This window comes from Dipteris shenzhenensis, chromosome 18, assembly GCF_047967505.1.
Source record: "Dipteris shenzhenensis isolate YYH24624 ecotype China chromosome 18, Dip_SZ_1.0, whole genome shotgun sequence".
Lineage (NCBI taxonomy): Eukaryota > Viridiplantae > Streptophyta > Polypodiopsida > Gleicheniales > Dipteridaceae > Dipteris > Dipteris shenzhenensis.
The window spans coordinates 29,165,493-29,184,624 of NC_141613.1; the positions used below are offsets into that span (position 1 = coordinate 29,165,493).

General features: G+C 47.0%; 1 protein-coding gene across 1 annotated transcript in view; it reads right to left on the bottom strand.

Annotated features, from left to right (window-relative positions):
- Positions 1 to 18,221, bottom strand: part of LOC147891068 (GDSL esterase/lipase 7-like) — a 129,671-nt gene extending 111,450 nt beyond the window's left edge. Inside the window, exons 1-2 of the mRNA XM_087389139.1 lie at positions 18,047 to 18,221; positions 15,972 to 16,293 (exon numbers count right to left, since the gene is read on the bottom strand). Coding sequence (XP_087245265.1) covers positions 15,972 to 16,293; positions 18,047 to 18,100 — 376 coding nt within the window. The 5' untranslated portion in view covers positions 18,101 to 18,221. The remainder of the gene's footprint in view (positions 1 to 15,971; positions 16,294 to 18,046) is intronic.
- Positions 18,222 to 19,132: the final 911 nt, after the last annotated feature.

The window sequence follows — 19,132 nt, forward strand, 5'->3', positions numbered from 1 at the left end:
GGGGGAGCGGGCTGAGAGGGGAGGGGGTGGGCTGAGAGGGAGAGGAGGGGAAGGGGTAGCGAGCTGAGAGGGGAGGGGGTGGGCTGAGAGGGAGAGGAGGGGGAGGAAGGGAGAGGCTGAGGGAGGGGGAGGGGGAGGGGCTGAGGGCGAGGGAGGGGGCTGAGGGAGGGGCTGAAGGAGAGGGGGCAGCAAGGGAGCGGGGAGGAGCAGCAGCTCAGGTTAAAAAAAAAGATTGTAAAAAATTGGAGGCCCCTCACTATGTTAAACTGTTCCTACAAGATATATGCCAAAGCAATTGCTCTAAGACTAAGATGCAAAATTCACAAGTGGATTCTAGAGGAACAGAAAGTTTTCATAAAGAACATGCATCTGTTGGAAGCAATCATCAACTTATGAGAAGGGTGCACTCATGCTGAAGAAAGAAATCAAGAGATCTGTCTAATTAAGATAGACTTTGATAAGGCTTATGACAAGCTTAATTGGGATTTTTTGCTTCAGTCACTTAACAGTTTGGGACTGGGAAACGAATTCATATGGTATGTAGCTCTTCTACTATCTAATGCCTCTGCAAAGGTGTGTGTGAATGGAGAGATGTCTCAGAGCTTCATGTTGAGAAGGTCCATAAGACAAGGTTGCCCTCTAGCACCTCTCTTATTTGTTATAGCTGTTGATGCTTTGAGATGGTTGATAAAAGAGTAGGTGATTGCAGGTGAAATCAATGGTATAGAGCTCCCCTCAGGAAAGCAGCTTGTAAACCAGCAATTTGCAGATGTAGACATACAAAGAGCTATGGATTTTAAGGATTTTATGAAACACAGATGTAGACATACAAAGAGCTATGGATTTTATGGATATATTTTGTAATGCATCTGGTTCAAAAATAAATCACTCCAAAACAGGTTATGCATTGTTATCTAGTGACAACCAAAACCTTCTGGATCAGCTTGGTTGTAAGAGAATTCCCCATGGGCAGATATTCAGACTGCTAGGTATCCCTATGGGTTTCAATGTTAAGATGAAAGATAGATGGGAGTGGTTCCTAGAAAAGTTCAAAAAGAAAATAGATAGGCTCAGGGGATTGCAAGCAAACTTGGCAGGAAGAAGGGTAGTACTAAACCACTGCATATATCCAATTGCCATATTTTCTCTCTCATGTTGGTGTCCTTCCAGAAAAGGGTAAGAAAAGTTCATAAGGATCTGCAGATCCTTCTTATGGGGTGGGAGTGACACTAGAATAAGAATAGCTAAGGTTAAGTGGGCTTTCTGCACCAGACCAAGGAAGGAGGCTTGGGTGTCATAAATATACAACTGGCAACCTTTAAATTAGCAGCTACATGGATAATTAAATCCATCACTACTACTGAAAGTGATTGGGCTAATCTCCTTCTCAGAAACTTCAAGCATGTAAGGCCTCACAGAGCTCCTAGATGGAAGGATTATCCCCTTTTAGCAGCCATTGGGAACCTAGAACCTTGCACTACCAAAGGGAACCAGCTGTGGAAAACCCTATGGGGAGCCTTTGAACAGATAAAAAGCCACATTACTCTCTCTTGGAAAGGAAGCTATATGGCTTTAGATTTAATCTGGGTTTCTACTCTTTTCACAAAACAATAGCGAAGTGACAATGACTTTCTGAGGGCATGGCACTTGGTGAAAAAAGGGCTATCTTGTTGGGGGGATTTATGGGACAAGACCAATTTCTGATGGAAGAATTGGTTGGAGATAAGAAGAGAATTCAGACTCCACAATGCAGACCAAGAGTTGATAATGGGCACCATCTGAAGGCATAGAGGAGATTGTTGCCAAACTTAACTCTAGGTGGAACAGTTCCGTCAATGAAAGAAAATGGGTTATCAGATTTGAGATGATTTAGGACAAAAGAATCCCTGAGAAAATGTCCACACTGTTATGGTTAATTCTACACAAGGCTGTCTGGACCAACTACAGCATTGGTAAGGGAGATGGCACATGCAAATACTGTGTGGGCACTAAGGAAGACATCTTCCATCTTTTTATAGCTTGCCCCAGAGCAAGAAAAGCTTGTATGTGCAATTTTTTTTTTCCAAAAAAGAGACTTCTATAACGTATTAGAGAAAACCATTAGAGCAAGCTCCATATGGGAATACGGGATACACCATGCAATGCATGAAAAGCTCAAAAGCCAAAAAGAAAGGATTGAGGCTGATAGTGCCATCTCAATCCGGTAGCAACCTCGGAGAAAAAGGGAGAACCCCTCCAAACTCGAAGAAATACAGTCCTTCTAGAAGAGGCTGCCCGTGAAGGGCCCTGCATGTTAGCCCATATGGCTATCAAAGTGTGAACCGTGTCACTCCAAATACCCGTGAACACCTGTGATGGGTGTATCTGGGTGCCATCTAGGGCCTCTGTGCATCTGGCTCTCCAAATGTGCCAAGAGGAAATGCTAGCCAAAATCTCCCAAGAGGTGTCCACTGAATCATGTGAAGCTCTGAAAGGAATATGTGGTACCTCCTGAAGAGAGCATGGCTCTATCACCTGTCAGCGGATCGAGAGTGCCCAAGAAGAAGGCTCACCCTCATAAAACACCTGGGGCCTAGTAAGGGATAACCATGCAACCGAGCCCCAAGTCATGAAGAAAGGGGAAGTATGAAAAATGCTGAGTATCCGAGCAACTCCTTTCCAAACAATCCTCGCTTGATTGCAGTCCCAAAGGCAATGTCGCACTGACTCCTCTGCAAAATGACAACGAGGGCAAGTGGGATCAGCCCCAAATTGTGATCTCCATAGGTTCACTGCAATCCCTCCATGAATAGAAAGCCAAAAGAAAAGAGTGATCTTTCTATTTCTGAGAGATTTCCAGAGCCTCCTCCAGAAATTCCTATGCAAATCTACGGTGATATAGAAGCTATCCCAATGGGGGGCTCTGGAGGGAACCCAACCTCTACTACTCAGCTGAAATCTCCGGGCATTACCAACCGTGAAACGAAAGAAGTGAATCCCCCTCTCTCGGTGCCCATGATCTATCCACTCCCACTCTCCTGGGTCCCACTGCAAGCACCTGATAGGTGCACCTCCATATAACCACAACCTCCAGGATCCTAGGGCCAAGAGCAGAGGGTCGGGGTCCAAGTACCACTGCAAGCCCGCTCCATGGTCCACAAAACCAGCAATCTTGACAGGCTGAAAGGCAACCTCTAGAAGAATATCATCCGTGGATCTAGAGAGTATACCTCCATCCCCAACGTCAAAGACCAGAGCATCTTCCCCGAGACCTCGAAGAGCGATCACCTATAGAGGAACTGCTATCCTCGAAAAAGCTCCCATCCAAGTGGTGGAAGTAATAGGCATCTCAACTATCCATTCCACCAGGATGGCTGCATCTATCTGCTGAATCCTGCGTGCTACCCCTCTGAGGTGACTCACGGACTGTAGCCTCTGATCCTTAGGTAGCCTAATAAAAGCCAAATGCCTACTGTGTAGGCGGGGCCTCTCTCCCATCCAGACCACTGCATATAATGGGAAGTGCCCAGAGGTCTGCCATGCTCATCAAGTATACTATCATTCCAAATGATCGGCTGCCTATCAATCTCTTCAAGGGTAGAGGGCGGAACCCTTCGAAGAGTGTTCCTCAAGCTCCCCCAAGCTTTTAGGATGGCAGTCATGAGAGGACAGGCAGGAGACCTGAGAGGGGCGGAAGTAAAAATCCAGCGAGGGCTGTCCACCCAATCATCTCCTAAGGTAGGTGTGCAAGCCTGAATGTGTCCAAAAAAGAAATCCTTCCAAGGTTCCTGCCCAGGCATGAGTCCCCTCACCACCACCTTACAAAGCAATGCCCTGCACTGCAAGTCCAGGTCAATGATATTAAGGTCCCCTTCTCATGTAGGGATTGATCTACCTTGTTGACTACTCTGAATGGGTCAATGGCATTGTAGTGGTGCCCAAAAGAGAGACTGGCAAACTCCGTGTTTGTGTCAACTATAGGAATTTGAATGCAGCCACATGCTGGCAGACGTTCCCTCTCCCCTTCACTGATAGGGTGCTGAAAACCGTAGCTTCTCATGCTCTATACTCCTTCATGGATGGATACACTGGGTACAACCAGGTTCATGTGCGAGAGCAAGATCAGTTAAAAACTACCTTCGTCACCCAATGGGGGGACGTATGCTTACCGGATGATGCCCTTTGGTCTGTGCAATGCGCCGGCAAAGTTTCAACCTCTTGTCACCAAACTCTTCCAGGAGAGCATCGGGAAGTTTCTTGAGGTATTCTTGGATGACTTCTCGGCGTTCAATGATAAGAATGCATCTCACCTCGAACCTACTGTTCAAACTGATCACATCAGTAAGTTGAGGTGGGTTTTTGACAAGTGCAGAGAAGCTAGGTTGTGCTTAAATCCTGACAAATGCTTCTTGCTCGCTTTGCGAGGGGTTCTCCTTGGACAATTTGTCTCTACTAAGGGAATGACTACAGACCCAACAAAGGTGGAGGTGATACTGACCTTGCCTATTCCTCGCACACCCCGAGAAGTTAAGTCCTTTTTGGGACAAGTGGGTTATTATAGAAGATTCATCCGGTTCTATGCCGACATAGCAGTGGCGTTGACGGAACTCCTTTGCCAGGAACAGTCCTCCATCTGGTCCACACCTCAGCAACTGGCGTTTGACAATCTCAAGGACCGCCGTCTAGTGAAGGCACCCATTTTATGGCAACCTCAATGGGATGCCGTTTTCCATGTACATGTAGATGCAAGTGGGCTGGCAATTGGCGCGATATTTGCCCAACCAGATGAAGAGCACAAATTGGACCTACCTGTGTACTTCGCGAGAAGGCAACTCAAAGGTCTAGAGACCTCAGAAGATGAAGGAATGCGGGCAGCCTTCGAAGAATATGGTGAAATCATGGACATGACTGACTGCATGACCTTTTGGGACAGGTATGCATGGGCCAAACGATTGCTTCACATGGCTCAACACATCATGGATGACAGCTTCGTTCAGATGGGCGCTTCCCTCTTCAATACTACAGGTCAGATTTGCACGTTATTGTCATAGAAGCAACATCTCCAGTTGGAACATGAAAAAATTATGGCAAATCAGCGTAAAGAATGGGATGCAACCTTACAGGCAAAAGAAGCTGAGTGGGATACAACCTTACAGGCTAGGAAGGCTCAATGGAAAGCTCAACAAGATGAGCATGAGCAATGTCTTCTGGTGAAGGAGGTAGAATGGGCAGCCAGCAAAAAGGCTATGGAGGACCTTCACTCACCGAGCAAGCTGAAATTCAGAGGGAGCTTGCAGCCCTACGAGACAGATACACCTCACTGACAGAGCACATAAACACTGTTGACCAACAGGTGGCAGTGTTGCAGAGTCACATATATTCTATGGAACAATCTTAGAAGCAGATTCTCAAGGAGAAAGACAATCTCCAGGTTTCACATTCCAGGTTACAGGAAGATTTTCATGGGCTACAAACTGAAATTTCTGCTCTCAAATCTAAGCATGATCATTTCAAGTCTGGGTACCATCACTACAAATCACAGTATGAAGACATGCGCAACCTCATGGACACAGTAGAGGAGGAGGCGAAGACCAACCCCGGGACCTCCACACACCCACCACCCCCTCTCCCTCCCTGACCTTCATCCAGCAGCAGTGTCTCCTCGATCTCTCACTTTTGCATTTCTTTCTTTCTTTTTTTCTTTCTCAGCTCCATGCTTCTGGATCCAGCAGTTTTGATGTACTTTCTTTTATTTTGCTTCACTGTACATAGAACATGATGTGTGGTATGTAGATGATGGATACTCTGGAGATGTAAGGCTATGAGCCATTTTATTTCAGTTTTGGAGATGTAAGGCCATGATCCATCTTTATTTCAGTTTTAGGGATGTAAGGCTCAAAGCCATTTTTATTTGAACAATCTGTACTGGTGGTTTTATAACACAGAACCTCAACCATTCATTGGGATGGTGAATGATAGTGGCGGGGGAACTGTTGTACTTTGGACCTTGGTCACCAGGAGTCATCAAGAGTCACACCAGGGTCACAGCTTGTTCACATCTTGGTCACTAGAGCGATTGTACATGACTTGGACATGACTGGAGCAATACATGACTTGGACATGACAGGAGCAGTACATGAGTTGGACATGACTGGAGGAGTACATGACTTGGACATGACTGGGGGAGTACCAAGCCTCGACCAATCTTGGTCAAAGCTGATCTACCCTCGGTCATCCACCCTTGGTCAGAGTGAAGTACCGGCGCACTCGACTGTAGCAGTTAAGAAAGCACATGCACACAGGTGGTACATGGGAAGCAGTCCAGTAGTTAAGAGACACATGTGGTGCACTAACCCTCGCCAACACCAACTAGTGTCAGGCACACATGGAACAGACAGGAGTACACATGGAGTACTTGACTCAGAAGAGGTTAGAGAGTTAGAGAAGAGGTTAGAAGAGTTAGAGAGTCAGAGAAGAGTCATTGACTCAGAAGAGGTTAAAGAGTTGTAGAAGCCATCAAGGACGATGTGGCGGAACGGCTAAGGAGATAGGAAGACAACCAATAGGAAGGAGGGAAGGGGATTTCCAGCGAGGAGGAGCCGATGAGGGGAAGGTGAAGAGGGAAAAAAGGGGAGCAAAGGGGATTCTGGGGCATTCTTGTAGAGGCGCATAGGGCGTGAGGGAGAGAGAGAGAGAGAGAGAGGCTAGAGTCAAGAGCTCGTCTAGTGTCTATCTTCCTTGGTGTATTAGTCATTTGGTGTAACTCTCATGAGTGCATGATTCATTCCATCTGATGAACTATGCTTCTTCCCATCTCTCCTTGCTCCTCTAACATCTCTTCCCGTCATGTTCTCCTCCCCTCCTCTCCTTTCACCTGGTATAACGGACCCTATGTCATGTGGTTGGAGTTTTGTTCCGTTCATGTCGAGGGTTGGCTCTTGTAATTTCTTGCCACTTTAGTCTTCCTCTTGCTCACATCACTCCTGCACGTGTACCACTCGCATGTCGTTGACACCATCGACCAACAGTTGCCCCACGCACCATCCATGACACCCATGGCACGTCCTACTTGCTTCTCGCACTAGTGGCCCTAGGCCTCCGGTAATACTTCCGGAAGTGGTAGGAGCCCCCCCCCTTAGACACATAGCTAGTGGCTCCTTCCTGCTCACAACAAACAACAACTCGCAAGACAAAGCAGCAGATCCACGAGGGAGGTGGGCGCGAAGGGGGAGGGGGAGGGGGGGGCAGGGGGGGAGGAGCTAGGTGTAGTTTGCAGGGAGAGGCAGCCCATCATATGTAGATCTGCCACATTCTGTTGTGTAGGGTAGGAGATCAAGCTGATGTAATAAGGGGCTAGAGGCACTTTTTTCCTTTATTAAGGTTTTTTACTCCTAACCTCAAGTAGAGGTTGAGCTTGTGGTGAACTAGTCACCACACATATTTTGACTTCAATTAGGGTCCATAACTACCCTAGCTTTGTAGTTCATTTGTGTAGCTGCAATTTGATTTCAGCTTGCTTCAGCTCCATTCTCTTGTGTTCTCTCGCTTCCATTTTTAATGTTTGTAGATCTCCGTCAGCCTGTGTGGCATCTACGATCTGATCATGTGTCAGGTAGCCTAATCAGGCAGAGCGACAAGTTTTTGAGTCCTTTCAATAATAGTTTTGGTTTTGGTGTGAACTTCCTTCTCGACTCGTTCATACTTAGCTTTATATTTTATGCGAGTAATTGCCCTTCATCTTGAGAGTGATTTTATGCTTAATAGCAACATTTGGTATCAAAGCAGTTGTGTCAAGCATCTGTGATTTGTTGTTGTCTTTCAGAATGGAGAGCTGATCCAAGGTTTCTTTGTCTAAGTCAGGATCGCCTGAGACATCAGTAGTAAAATCAGATGGAAGGAATTTTCCTTCCTGGTAGCGTTTATCCACTGCCTTTTCATGGAAAAAATTTTGTGGGTGCCATACTTGGTTCAGAGAAGAATCCAACAAATAATCAAGGGCTAAAGAATATGCAAGCCTAGTATTTTAAGAATGAGAAGGCTTTGGGTTGGGTTTAGATTTCTTCCATAAAGGCAATATTTCAGAGTCATCAGCTCAGAAGTGGAATATGTTGGAAGCAGGGTCTTCTAGATAAAGCCTTGGGTGTAGATTTCTTCCATTATGTTGATATTTCAAAGTCAGCAGCTCATAATTGGATACATTAGGAGCCTTGTTTGGATGGAGTGTCAACAATTCGAAGATCATGCTTAAGCAGGAGCTCTTTGCACTCTAGATGGGAGATGGAGACTGCTCCTTTTTTGGAGCTCAGCCAAGCTGGATCTTGCCTCTAGAGTTGTGGTGGTCAACCAGGTCCTCTTGGCCACGGCCTGGTTTGTTTGTTCATGCTGGTGCCATTCTAGGGACTGCATCACTCAGCTCAGGAGACCAATCAGAAATTTTATTTGGAGTGGGCTTGATGGCACAGCAGATGCCTTAGTCAGGGTGGCTTGGGAGACCCTCATCCTCCCTACACAGGAAGGGGGTCTCAATATTATTGATCCAAATTTACAGTGCAGAGCTTTACTATGTAAGATGGTGGTGCGGGGACTTATGCCAGGGCAAGAACCGTGGAAGGCCTTTATTATTAGCAGCATATAGAGGTGCACACCTTCTTCAGGAGGAGACTAGATGAGCAGTATTAGGTGGATCTTCACCACAGCATACCTCAGATCACCTTTGTCCTCTCATGGTTGCCATTTTGAAAGCATGGGCCAGTTTCAGGAGCACTCTTCAGAGGATTCCTCCTTCCTCTCGTGAAGAGATTGATAGGCAACCGATCATGTGGAATGACAGTATTTTAGATGATCATGGCAGACCATTTGGTGCCTCACTCTACAAGCAGTGGTCTAGGTGGGAGAGGGGACCTGCACATCTTTGGGGTCTTAGAAAGCTTTCCGCAAGCTTCCAGAGGAGACTAAATCTCAATTGACAAGACATCTCAGAGGGAGTGCAGGGAGGATCTTGCAGATTGAGGCAGCCCTTCCAGAGGATTGGGTAGACACAGATGATATGCCACTCACTTGCTCCACTTGGAAAGGTGCTTTTACGAGAGGTGGTGTTTCGCTTCAGGTTTTGGCCTTTCGAGATGCATAGGAGGATGCTTTAGTTTTTAGTGTGCAGGATGGTGGCAGATTGCTCAGGTCCACAGAGGACATCTTGCTTGAGTCCACTTTTCAACCTATCAGGGTTGTAGGTCTTTTGGTGCAGGGATTTGATTCAGAGTGGTTCCTCGACCCAGACCCCCGACGACTACTCTCCACCGGGTCTTGGAGACTTTGGCTCTACGGGGGAGTTCCCATTAGGTATTTGCAGTGGGACCCTGAAGAGTGGGAGTGGATTGATGCAGGGCATCGAGAGAAGAGCATCCCCTTCTTTTGTTACACGGTCAGTAATGCTAGGAGATTTCAGCTCAGTAGTAGAGGTTGGAGACCTTCCAGAGTTCCTCATTGGGAGACATTTAATATCACTGCGGATCTGCAGAGGTGCTTCTGGAGGAGACTCTGGAAATCCCACAAGAATAGAAAGATCACTCTCTTCTTTTGGCTCTCTATCATGGTGGGATTGCAGTGAACCTTTGGAGATCCAGGTTCGGAGCCGACCCTACTTGCCCTCGTCGCCTCTTTGCTTAGGCGAATATTCAGCATTGCTTATGGGATTGCAGACAGGCGAGGATGATTTGGATGGGGGTAGCTAGGATTTTTAGTCACTTTGCCCACTCCCTATTCTTTATGACATGGGGCTCAGTGGCTTGGCTTTCTTTTACAGAGCCTCAGGTATTCTATGAGAGACTTGACTCCTCTCGGGCCACTTCAGTTCGACGTCATTAGATTGAGTCCTGTTCGTTGGATGTGGTACCACACCTTCCTTTTATAGCTGTACATGCCTCTGTGGATACTTCTTGGGAGATTCTAGAGAGCATAGCATCCTGGCATATCTGGAGAGCCAGATGCATAGAGGCTTTGGAGGGTACTCAGGTTCATCGCTTGCACACATTGGCTAGTGTCTGGACAGACACCATACATACTTTGATGGCCGTATGGGCGAGTATGCAGGGAGACTCCCATGCAGCCTCAACTAGGAGGGCTTCTTTCTTCAGGGAATGGAAGGATTCTCCTTTCTTCTCTGAGACTCCTACAAGGTTGAGGTGGCACTTTCAGCCTCAGCCTTGGTTGTTTTCCACCTCACTTTGAGGGGGTTTTATTTATCCTCATGATTTCATGATGTATTCCACTTTGAGCTTGCTCTCGCGGGTTTTTTCTCTTACTTAATAGAAGTCTCTTTCTTGAAAAAAAAGCCTGGTCGGGCTGAGTGACAAGTTTTTGAGTCCTTTCAGCAGTGGCTTTCGTTTTGGTGTGAACTTCCTTCTTGGCTCTGTCATACTTAGCTTTATATTTTATGTGAGTAACTGCCCAATGATTTCATCCTTAATACCAACAATTTTAGTACCTCGCACCAAAGAAAAAGTTTTAGTCTTTCAGTACCTTCTTGCATTAAAAGTTTTCGTGTTTCAGTACCTAGCATGAAGAGGAAAACACTCAAGTACATACCATTCCAGCTCCAACCTCCTCTAGAGTCAAAATTGAGCTACTAAACATGTGCAAGTTTTCAAAAGGAATATAACTATGAGCACATGTGGAGATGCAGATGCAAGAAGCTAAGCAAGCCAAACCACAAAGTCAAATAAGCGAGAACAAGAGTGAAGAAAAAAGCCAAAACGATAAATTCTCAAAGAAAAAACGTACGCAAGGAAGAGGGAGTCCACCTTTCGGGTAAAAATGAACTGTTACTCCTCTTGAAGAAAGTTATGTTACAAACTTTACAGTTTTTAGGGTTTACCTATAACCCCTTCCATTCTCTCTCTCTAGAGCTAATCTATGTGCAAATTTAATTCTACCATATGCTAGATGCTCTAGCTCATCATGGGCATACTTCTAAGCCAAAAATTGAAATATTGGCTTGCAGCATAATCTTTAAAACAAATTCCTTCTGTCCTTTCCACAAGGGTACACTCAAAAGCCCAAAGGCATCTTAGCATCTTCTCTTGACCAAGTAAACAGATAAAAAGGCTGCCCTCAATTCTTGCTGTAAGTGATTGGGGGAGGAGTATCCCCTCATTCGTGTTGGTTGATGCCACAAGGAGAGTGGTGGCCACTGCCCCCTCCCACCCCACACAAAAAAAAAGAAAGAGAGAGAGAATCTGTCTTGCTAGCTCTAGGTGAGTCCTCCTGCTCTCTTTCCTTGCTCCACACTATGGCTCTGCTATGCTGCGGTAGATCTGCCTCTATGTAAGCTTTTGGAAGGCCCAAAGCTTCCCCAGTCTGAACTGCTGAATGCCCCCATAAGGGAGCCCTTGCCCTCCAGTCTGGCTGGCCAGATCTCTGCTTCAGCCTACCTGCCCACAGACTGGACTGGCCCAGTCTGTGCTGCTCTTCTGGCTGATTTTGCCAAGTGGCAGTCAGTGCTGCAGGACTGCTGACCCTGTACTGCTGATTCTGAAGACTGTACTGCCAACTGGCAGTCTGCTCTGCTGCCACCTAACTCTAATAAAGGTTTTAAAGTGCTGCCCATGTAGCAGCCTGTTTTTTGCCCATGTGGCAGTTCTTCTCAAAGGATTGGGTTCGGTGAAGCGCAAACCGAAGCAGGAGGTGACCCCTTCGCCCAACTGAACATAGTCTTCACCGACATGAATCCAAGGTTACCATTGCTGCAGCATGCCAAGGCAAGCCAACCGGGACAGCCATAGATTCTTGACACCCACTTGTCAAAAGATTTCGACGCTTGCTAAATGGCACCTAGTGTTCTAACGGGTAGGTACGAATGAATGTAAATGCGGGTGGGTAGTACCACCACACCTTGTGAGAGGGATGTATGTAAGGGTGTAGATGTTCAGGAGTAAGGGTTGTCTTGTTGCTAGTGCAACCATGTGTGTAGAGTTAGGTTGAAGAGCTGGTTGCATCGTTCCCTTGCCCAAGAGGCTAAGTAATGCAAAGGCTCATTCTTTCCATTCATTGCGTACTTTGTTTTCCTTTCTCTTCCATTTCGTTTCTAAGTATCACGCTCCTCCCTTGCAAAAGACATTCCACCTTCATTGCATATGACTAGCACTCATTCGTTGCAACGCACACCATCATCTATCTATCTTACAATGGCTACCAACCCCACATACCCAAAGCAAATGTGAAGGCACAAAGCACAAGCGAAGCACCTGCACCTAACCACGTTTAGGGCATACAAATCACCCATGTGTTGGAAAGGTCACCTCCCCATCTGTAAGCCGCCAAATGAGGAGAGCATGGGGGAGGGAGCACTAGGGCAAGGTCTGCCCAGAAAGAAAAGAGAGGTGCCTGGAGAGACCAGCATGGCTGCAACGAACGGAACCTGTGGAAGGAGCAGATGGCTGGGACAGGGGGGAGTGGGTTGATACCTATGGCCCAAAAAATCTTCCTAGCTGTCAAAGGCAGCTTGAAGGGGATCAAAAACAGAGGAAGGCCCTAGGACAGGCCTCAAAAGACATGGGTGCTGAGGGGGCTGGAGCCATCCGTTGTTGCAGGTCACCTTGGGCGATTGCGAACGGCTACCACGGCTAGAAGATCCTGTGGGAGCAATGGAAGGGGCAAAGAGGTCCCTTAAGGGCGCGGAGGAGCCGAGACAGCACCACAGAGGCTCTCAGTCTGTGCTGTTGCAAGCTCCAACCCAAGGGCTGACAGGGAGGGGAAGGAGATAAGGCTATGCATACATGCCCTGTTGGGCAGTTTGGGCTGTGTCTGTGGCAGCAATTGGCTGGCAGGGGACACCCATTTGTGGATCCTTATATGGGCTGGATCTGGGGTGACCAGCACTAGAACTGGCTGACCAGTCAGCTGAGATGGCACTGGGCAGCAGGTCTGGAACAGGTCAGTTGGTCACATCCCACAGAACACTAGTTTTGCTACCTTCAGGACACAATTGTGGGGCTCTACGGTGATTCTTTTTTACTGTTCCTTTCCAGATTTGAGTTCTCTACTTTGAGTACAGCTCACATCCCACAGAAAACTAGTTTTGCTACCTTCAGGACACAATTGTGGGTCCTTTTTGACTGTTCCTTTCCAGCACACATGAGTGATTGGGAGAGTAGTGAGGTCCTTTTCATTCCATATTCCATCTAGCATTGCTGTCCTATTCTGACACATCTCTCTCAGTCTATAATTGATGTCGGTGTGTATCCATTTTTGGTTTGTACTTTGTCTCGCCTGCAGCTCCCTCTCCACCTAGCTTCCCCCCCCGTCTAGCCTCGCCGCCTGCAGCTCCCTCCCGCGCTCGCCTGCAGCTCCCTCCCGCACCTGCTGCCTCCTCCGTCCGCTGCCTGTTCCGACCCTCTGCTCCTGCTGCTCCCCCCCCGCCTGCAGCTCCACAAAACCCTCCCCCCGTCTACAGCTCCTTCGCCCGCTGCCTCCCCGCCTGCAGCCCCTCCGCCCACTGCCTTCTCTCTCCCGCTTCTGCTCCACCCTCCCTCTCTGCTCACGCTGCCTTGCCATCGCACCAGCACATTGCTCCATCTTGGAGGACCTTTCAACCTTTGACCCCAGCCCTCTACCATAATGAAGGACAAAGGGGGATGAGGATAGGGACTCACTTAGGCGGGAGACCCTTCAGTCCAAATATACATACACGAGGAGATGGGGAACGGGAACGGTGACAAGGGAAAAACACAAAAGCAACTCAACTTGGAGGACTTCAACAAACGCAGCAACTAGAGCGGTTTGAGAGTGGACAGCACCGTGGCCCAGAAGAAAGGGGCCCACCCGAAGCCCATGCCGCTCACCACAGCCTCGACCACTATGATTACCACCACCACTTCGCCACCATCATGTGCATCCCCCTCATCATCTACGCCACCTCTCCCCTCTCCCTCTCCTGCATCATCATCATAGGCCTCCTCCCCAGTAGCCCCATCACTATCCCCATCAACCACATCTCCACAGTACTTCTCCCTCGTATCCCCTCTACCTCTCAGTTAGCCACCCTTCATCGCCTCGTCCGGCCTCGCTACTCCTACACACCACTCCCCCACCCAAATCACGTTGTCCCCACCCTCAGCAGGCCACCTTCACTCCAGTCCCTCTCGAGATCCAGTTCCCACCCAGACCAGGATATCTTCCACCAGATGCTTGGGACTCCCTATTGGCTAAGATACACAGCATCCGGGCCCGTCAAGTAGATCTGACACATTACACTCAGGAGTAGGCCCGCTACACCCAGGAGCAACAGGCCTGCATTATACACGAGCAGGGCACCCTTATCCAGGAGCTCATACACGACATCGCACAGCGCCGAGAGGAGCTCGGGACCCTGAGAGCAGCGCCTGGAGGGACCTCAAGAGGATCTCCTGCAACTACACACCTTTAGGACCTGGTTGGAGCCGAGGGAGCTTCCAATGAAGCTGAGCTTCTACAGAGATCACTGTATTCGTATTTCGGAGGAGGGATTCATCACATCACCGAAGTACACTGAGCTACACATGCCTCACTCACTACGGATCTCCATCGGACAGTTTCATCGCACCGCCTCCGCATAGAGAGCGGCAGTGCGATTGTCAGGAGGTTGAGTCGGAGGAGCATTTTATTTTCAGGTGCCCAGTGTACTACGAGATCCGAGGTCGCTACCACTCTCTCTTCAGAGACGGCTTCGGGAGCCTTTCCAGATTCCTCGCCTACCCAGATCAGAGATGCCTCATGGCCTTCATTCACGAGGGGGTCCGACACAAAGAGTACTTACTTAGGCAATGGGGCTTGGCCACACCACCAGACACACCTCAGAGCAGGATCATAGAGTTCTTCCCATCGAGTGATATTGATCGTCCAGTCTCTAGCCGTAGACATGACAGAGACCCCGACCCAACAACCGCAGCACGACACATGAGGCATTGAGGGGACACACAGATCACTCTGGGGGACCTCCCGTCACTGTTTAGACCTGGGACACGCCCCACGGGAGTCACTGTGGCTCTGGTCTTGAGTCGAGCCTCCTCCAGGAGACCGAGACGCACGGCACCCCTTGACAGACACCAGCATCCCATCATCGGCTACACACCAGCCAGGGCGACATGACATACAGAGGATTCAGCTCCGATCTAGTCTTTTTCCTTTTCATTGTCACACCCAGATGTATTTGACTATGTATGATCAGACTTAGGACTCAGCACGGGTGATGATGCTTGTTTAGTAGCTCCACCCTTACTGTGGTTTGTATCAGGTTTTCTTTCAGTCTCACAGACCCATCGGTCTTCCAAAGACTCTAATAAAATCTCTCTCTCTCTCTCTCTCTCTCTCTCTCTCTCACATGTATATATATATTAAAATATAAAATAAATAAATAATAATTGTGTATGTGTGTATCCACCCTTGACAGACAAACAGATAGACATATGCCTGTAAGCATATGTAGAAACACAGATGTCTTGCGCAAGCTAGTAACAATGGGTTCAAATAGCTAAAATGGTCATACTAAATTCCAAAGCCTTTGCTTCCACTGGGTGATTGTGTAATCTTCCATTCATTGCACACTTCTAGCGATTCTTAAAATTCTCACATTGAGACACTAAAGCTACATAGTATTTACCATTTGATTACCTGAGTGTCTCTAGCAGCTCTAAAAACTGATCCTTGAGGATAAATATCTATGGGTCTTTTTCCAAAATGCACTAGTCCTTTGGATGCTATTTTAAATCTATCAAAATCTTTATTTGTTGGAGACAGTTTGGACAAGGGGCACACACCTATGCTGTCAGTGCATGTTCAAAGCTAAGCATTTGTTTGTGAGGGCCAAATATTAACAAAGCAACCGACCGATGATAACCCATGGATATAATTGCTCTCCGACAGGTCAAAGAAGGCTATTTTCAAATCTAGAAACAAGATACAGGAATACAAGACTGTCAATTATGTGAAAGAAATTAAGATATGATCGAATTACTCACCAAGGTAGTCTACACTGATTTTCCCATTGCAGAATCTTCCAGTAGGCTCCTGACTATCAAAGTCCCTTCCATAAGGAGGCATATTTGCCCTTGCAAAAGTTATCAGGTAGTTATTGTTTCCAACATCAACAGTTGAATCCCCAAATATGAAAAAACCTGGCACTGAGGAATTTTGACCGTCTGCTTCTTCGTGTAACACCAAGTAGTCTGCTTGTGTTTCTTCGGCTTGGAGGACACTTACTCTTGTATCTGAACTTCCATTGACGAACTCACTTAACATCACCAGGACTAGCAAGATTTTGATCTTCCCCATCAGAATGAACTGCATGCAAATCAAAGTCTCACTGTGTCAATACAAAAGCTAGCTACTGTAGAGCTCTGAAGTTTTTGAGCCGTGAAGTATTTGAGCTAGTTTCTATAAATCCTAAACTTTATGAAAATGTATGGTACATATATTCAAGCAAACTGGTCCCTTCTCATTGATATGTTCTCATTGGCTAAGATATTAATCATTCAAGACATTTTATGAACAGTGGAATATCCTTAGCGTCCTTGCCTTTTAAGTTGCTTCCATTTTCAAAGATTTACGGAGGTTTCCTTTGGTCAGAATAAATTATGCTTGATGAAGCTTTGTTCTTGCCTATCTTCTCAGCCATCCGACTTGAGTGGAGGTGTGGATCGTCTAGGGAGCATGATTGCTATGTCTTCACAGAGTATGAGTGCAAAGGTAAAAGCCGGAGTCCTTGTAGGGTTTATCATGACCTTGATTGAACCGTTGTGGCTCCGGTGTGTAGTTCTTTTTGATTCTATCCAGTAGTCTATATTTGCACAGAAATCTGTAAAGTAAGGTTGAGATTGTCGGATGACAATCGATCCAACTTCGCTTGCTCTCCGCAGCTGCTTCCCCGGCCAGCTCTTATCTTCCCCACGACTGTTCATGAAACTGAAGTCCTAGCGGTGCCTTACAATATATAAGACGTCGCAGTCGTAGTGGCTGCGCATGTACTCGGAGGAAGGAGACGACGACCAATCATGCTAGTAAGTCCTTAGCTGTCGACTAAGCGTAACAATCAGACTACGGCAGCCTAGGTTCCTTTCCCGGCCCAACAATTCCGGTCATTAGTACCAGCTTCTCGTATGATATGGTCACGTGCTGGGACATGATACCTGTTGCTGCTTTGTACTGGCCAACGACTTGATGTCATATCTGTCGAAACTACGACATACTTGTCTCGAACTACGCAAGCAATATGATGAGCTTCGCGATGGTTCGCATTTTCTTCCCGTTATGACAAACAGACAAGGTGATCCTGTACGTCCAAAACAGAATCCTTTACCTCCTCACCTCTAAAATTGCCTTTATTATTCCCGACGGTGTTCAAGAAGATTTGGAGCTTGGAGACAGGTTTTAAAAAGGCGTTCTAGAAAGTTATTGTTCTAACGGCCAATCCTCGACACAACAATTTTAGAGCCTCCAAGAATTACTGGCTTCATCTGTAAGACTGCTGATCGATACAAATTTTACGATATAAGGTGTCAAGCACACCGTTACAATTGAGTGCTGCTCGATCGACAAGAGCAAGCTAGAAAGTGCTTTTCCGAACAGAGGAGGGTCTCTGCTTCCAGAAAAGTCGAGTCGTTAACGTGACGATGGAGAAATGTTGCATGTAGAATAAAACACGGAACAATATTAATATTGGCTATCAAAGATGAAAACAGATTGGTGTATCGCGCAACAGGAAAAGAGAGCATCCAGTTATCACTTCCGTTTTTCAGCCGAGATAGCTAATCCACTCCCTTCAGAACGATGAACGTGTAGAAATGTATTCAGACGGCTAAACAAGTTGAGCAGTAATGTGGGAATCCCAGATGCGGACACATTCAAGCCTTGGCACAGAAAACAAGCGACGAAAAGGAAGAAAACCGGTGCAAGAGACAATCAGAACTTCAGAACTAGCGTGATTATAGCATGTCGTTGTGCTGCAATACAGCGCGCGGAGCCGGGGCTTCTCTTAGGAGTGCGAAGAAGATGAGAGCTCGAAATTTTGCTACGATGTTGCAGAAGGACTTCTTACAGGGACGGAAGAAGGACGTTGCTGCAGCTTGATGTTAGAGAGGACAGGAAGCATGCAGCTGGATGAAAGCGGTGAAGGCGCGAACGTCAAAGATTGATGAAGGAACTTGAAGGTGTAAAGATTGTTGAGAAATTGCAGGAAGCTCCGTAGTTGAGCGTGAATGCACTGGTGTAGAGCCGATGGACCGAACGAGAAGGAGGATTCTTGCACTCTGTTGGCACAAGACAGTATGGTAGACCTCTCTCAAGCTTGCCCATCAGCAAAGCTCGTCTTTTTTTTCTTTTTCATGGGACTGATTTGAGAAAGTATAAATTAGTTTTTTTTTTAATTTTTTGGGGGCCTTTAACACGTGTGTTTTTGTGATTGGCCTGCCACTCTACCTCCTGCATGCACTTAAATGTGTGCATTCTCTCCTTTGGCTTCATTCTCGTCGAATGACTCTTGTGGTGGCGTTTATTCGTCTTGGCGGCGCTATGGTCGATTCTGCATCATCTTCTCGACGGTTTTGATTTGATGAGGATCGAAGGAGAGGCCGTCGTGATGCAGAAGAAGGTTAGTAGCACTAAAGCCCATTAATCAATTGACAACTACCTGTGCCGTTTAGCAAGGTAAGCCCTCTGAAACCAAGATTTGCGTAGATACGTTTTCATTGCTCGAGATTTCTAGCATGCAATTTGCGTATACCTGGTCGAGGTGTTTACCATTCAATTCGCATCTATAAAAGCTTAAGTGGAGAGGCCTCACAGCGCAACCTCGATCAATTTCTACACGAGACTGAGAGTGATGGACGCTTCCAATGATTTCATGGACACTAACAGTGGGGCTTTTGTGAAGGGTGCGAACGATTGCTTCCTTGTGCTTCGTCCAAATTCATCCTTCGTTACTTGATTTCATCCTTTGTACTGCGTCTTTTGACTTAAATTCGTTCTTTGGACAACATTCGTAACCTTTGCATGGTGATTTGTTTCTGACTATAGTCGTTTTGTTTGTGCAGAACTTTCCAAGGTTTGCCCACAGATTTTGTGATCTCCTTTCACCCCAACCTCTGAGAATGAACCTAGTTTGAAGCATTGTGACAACGAATTG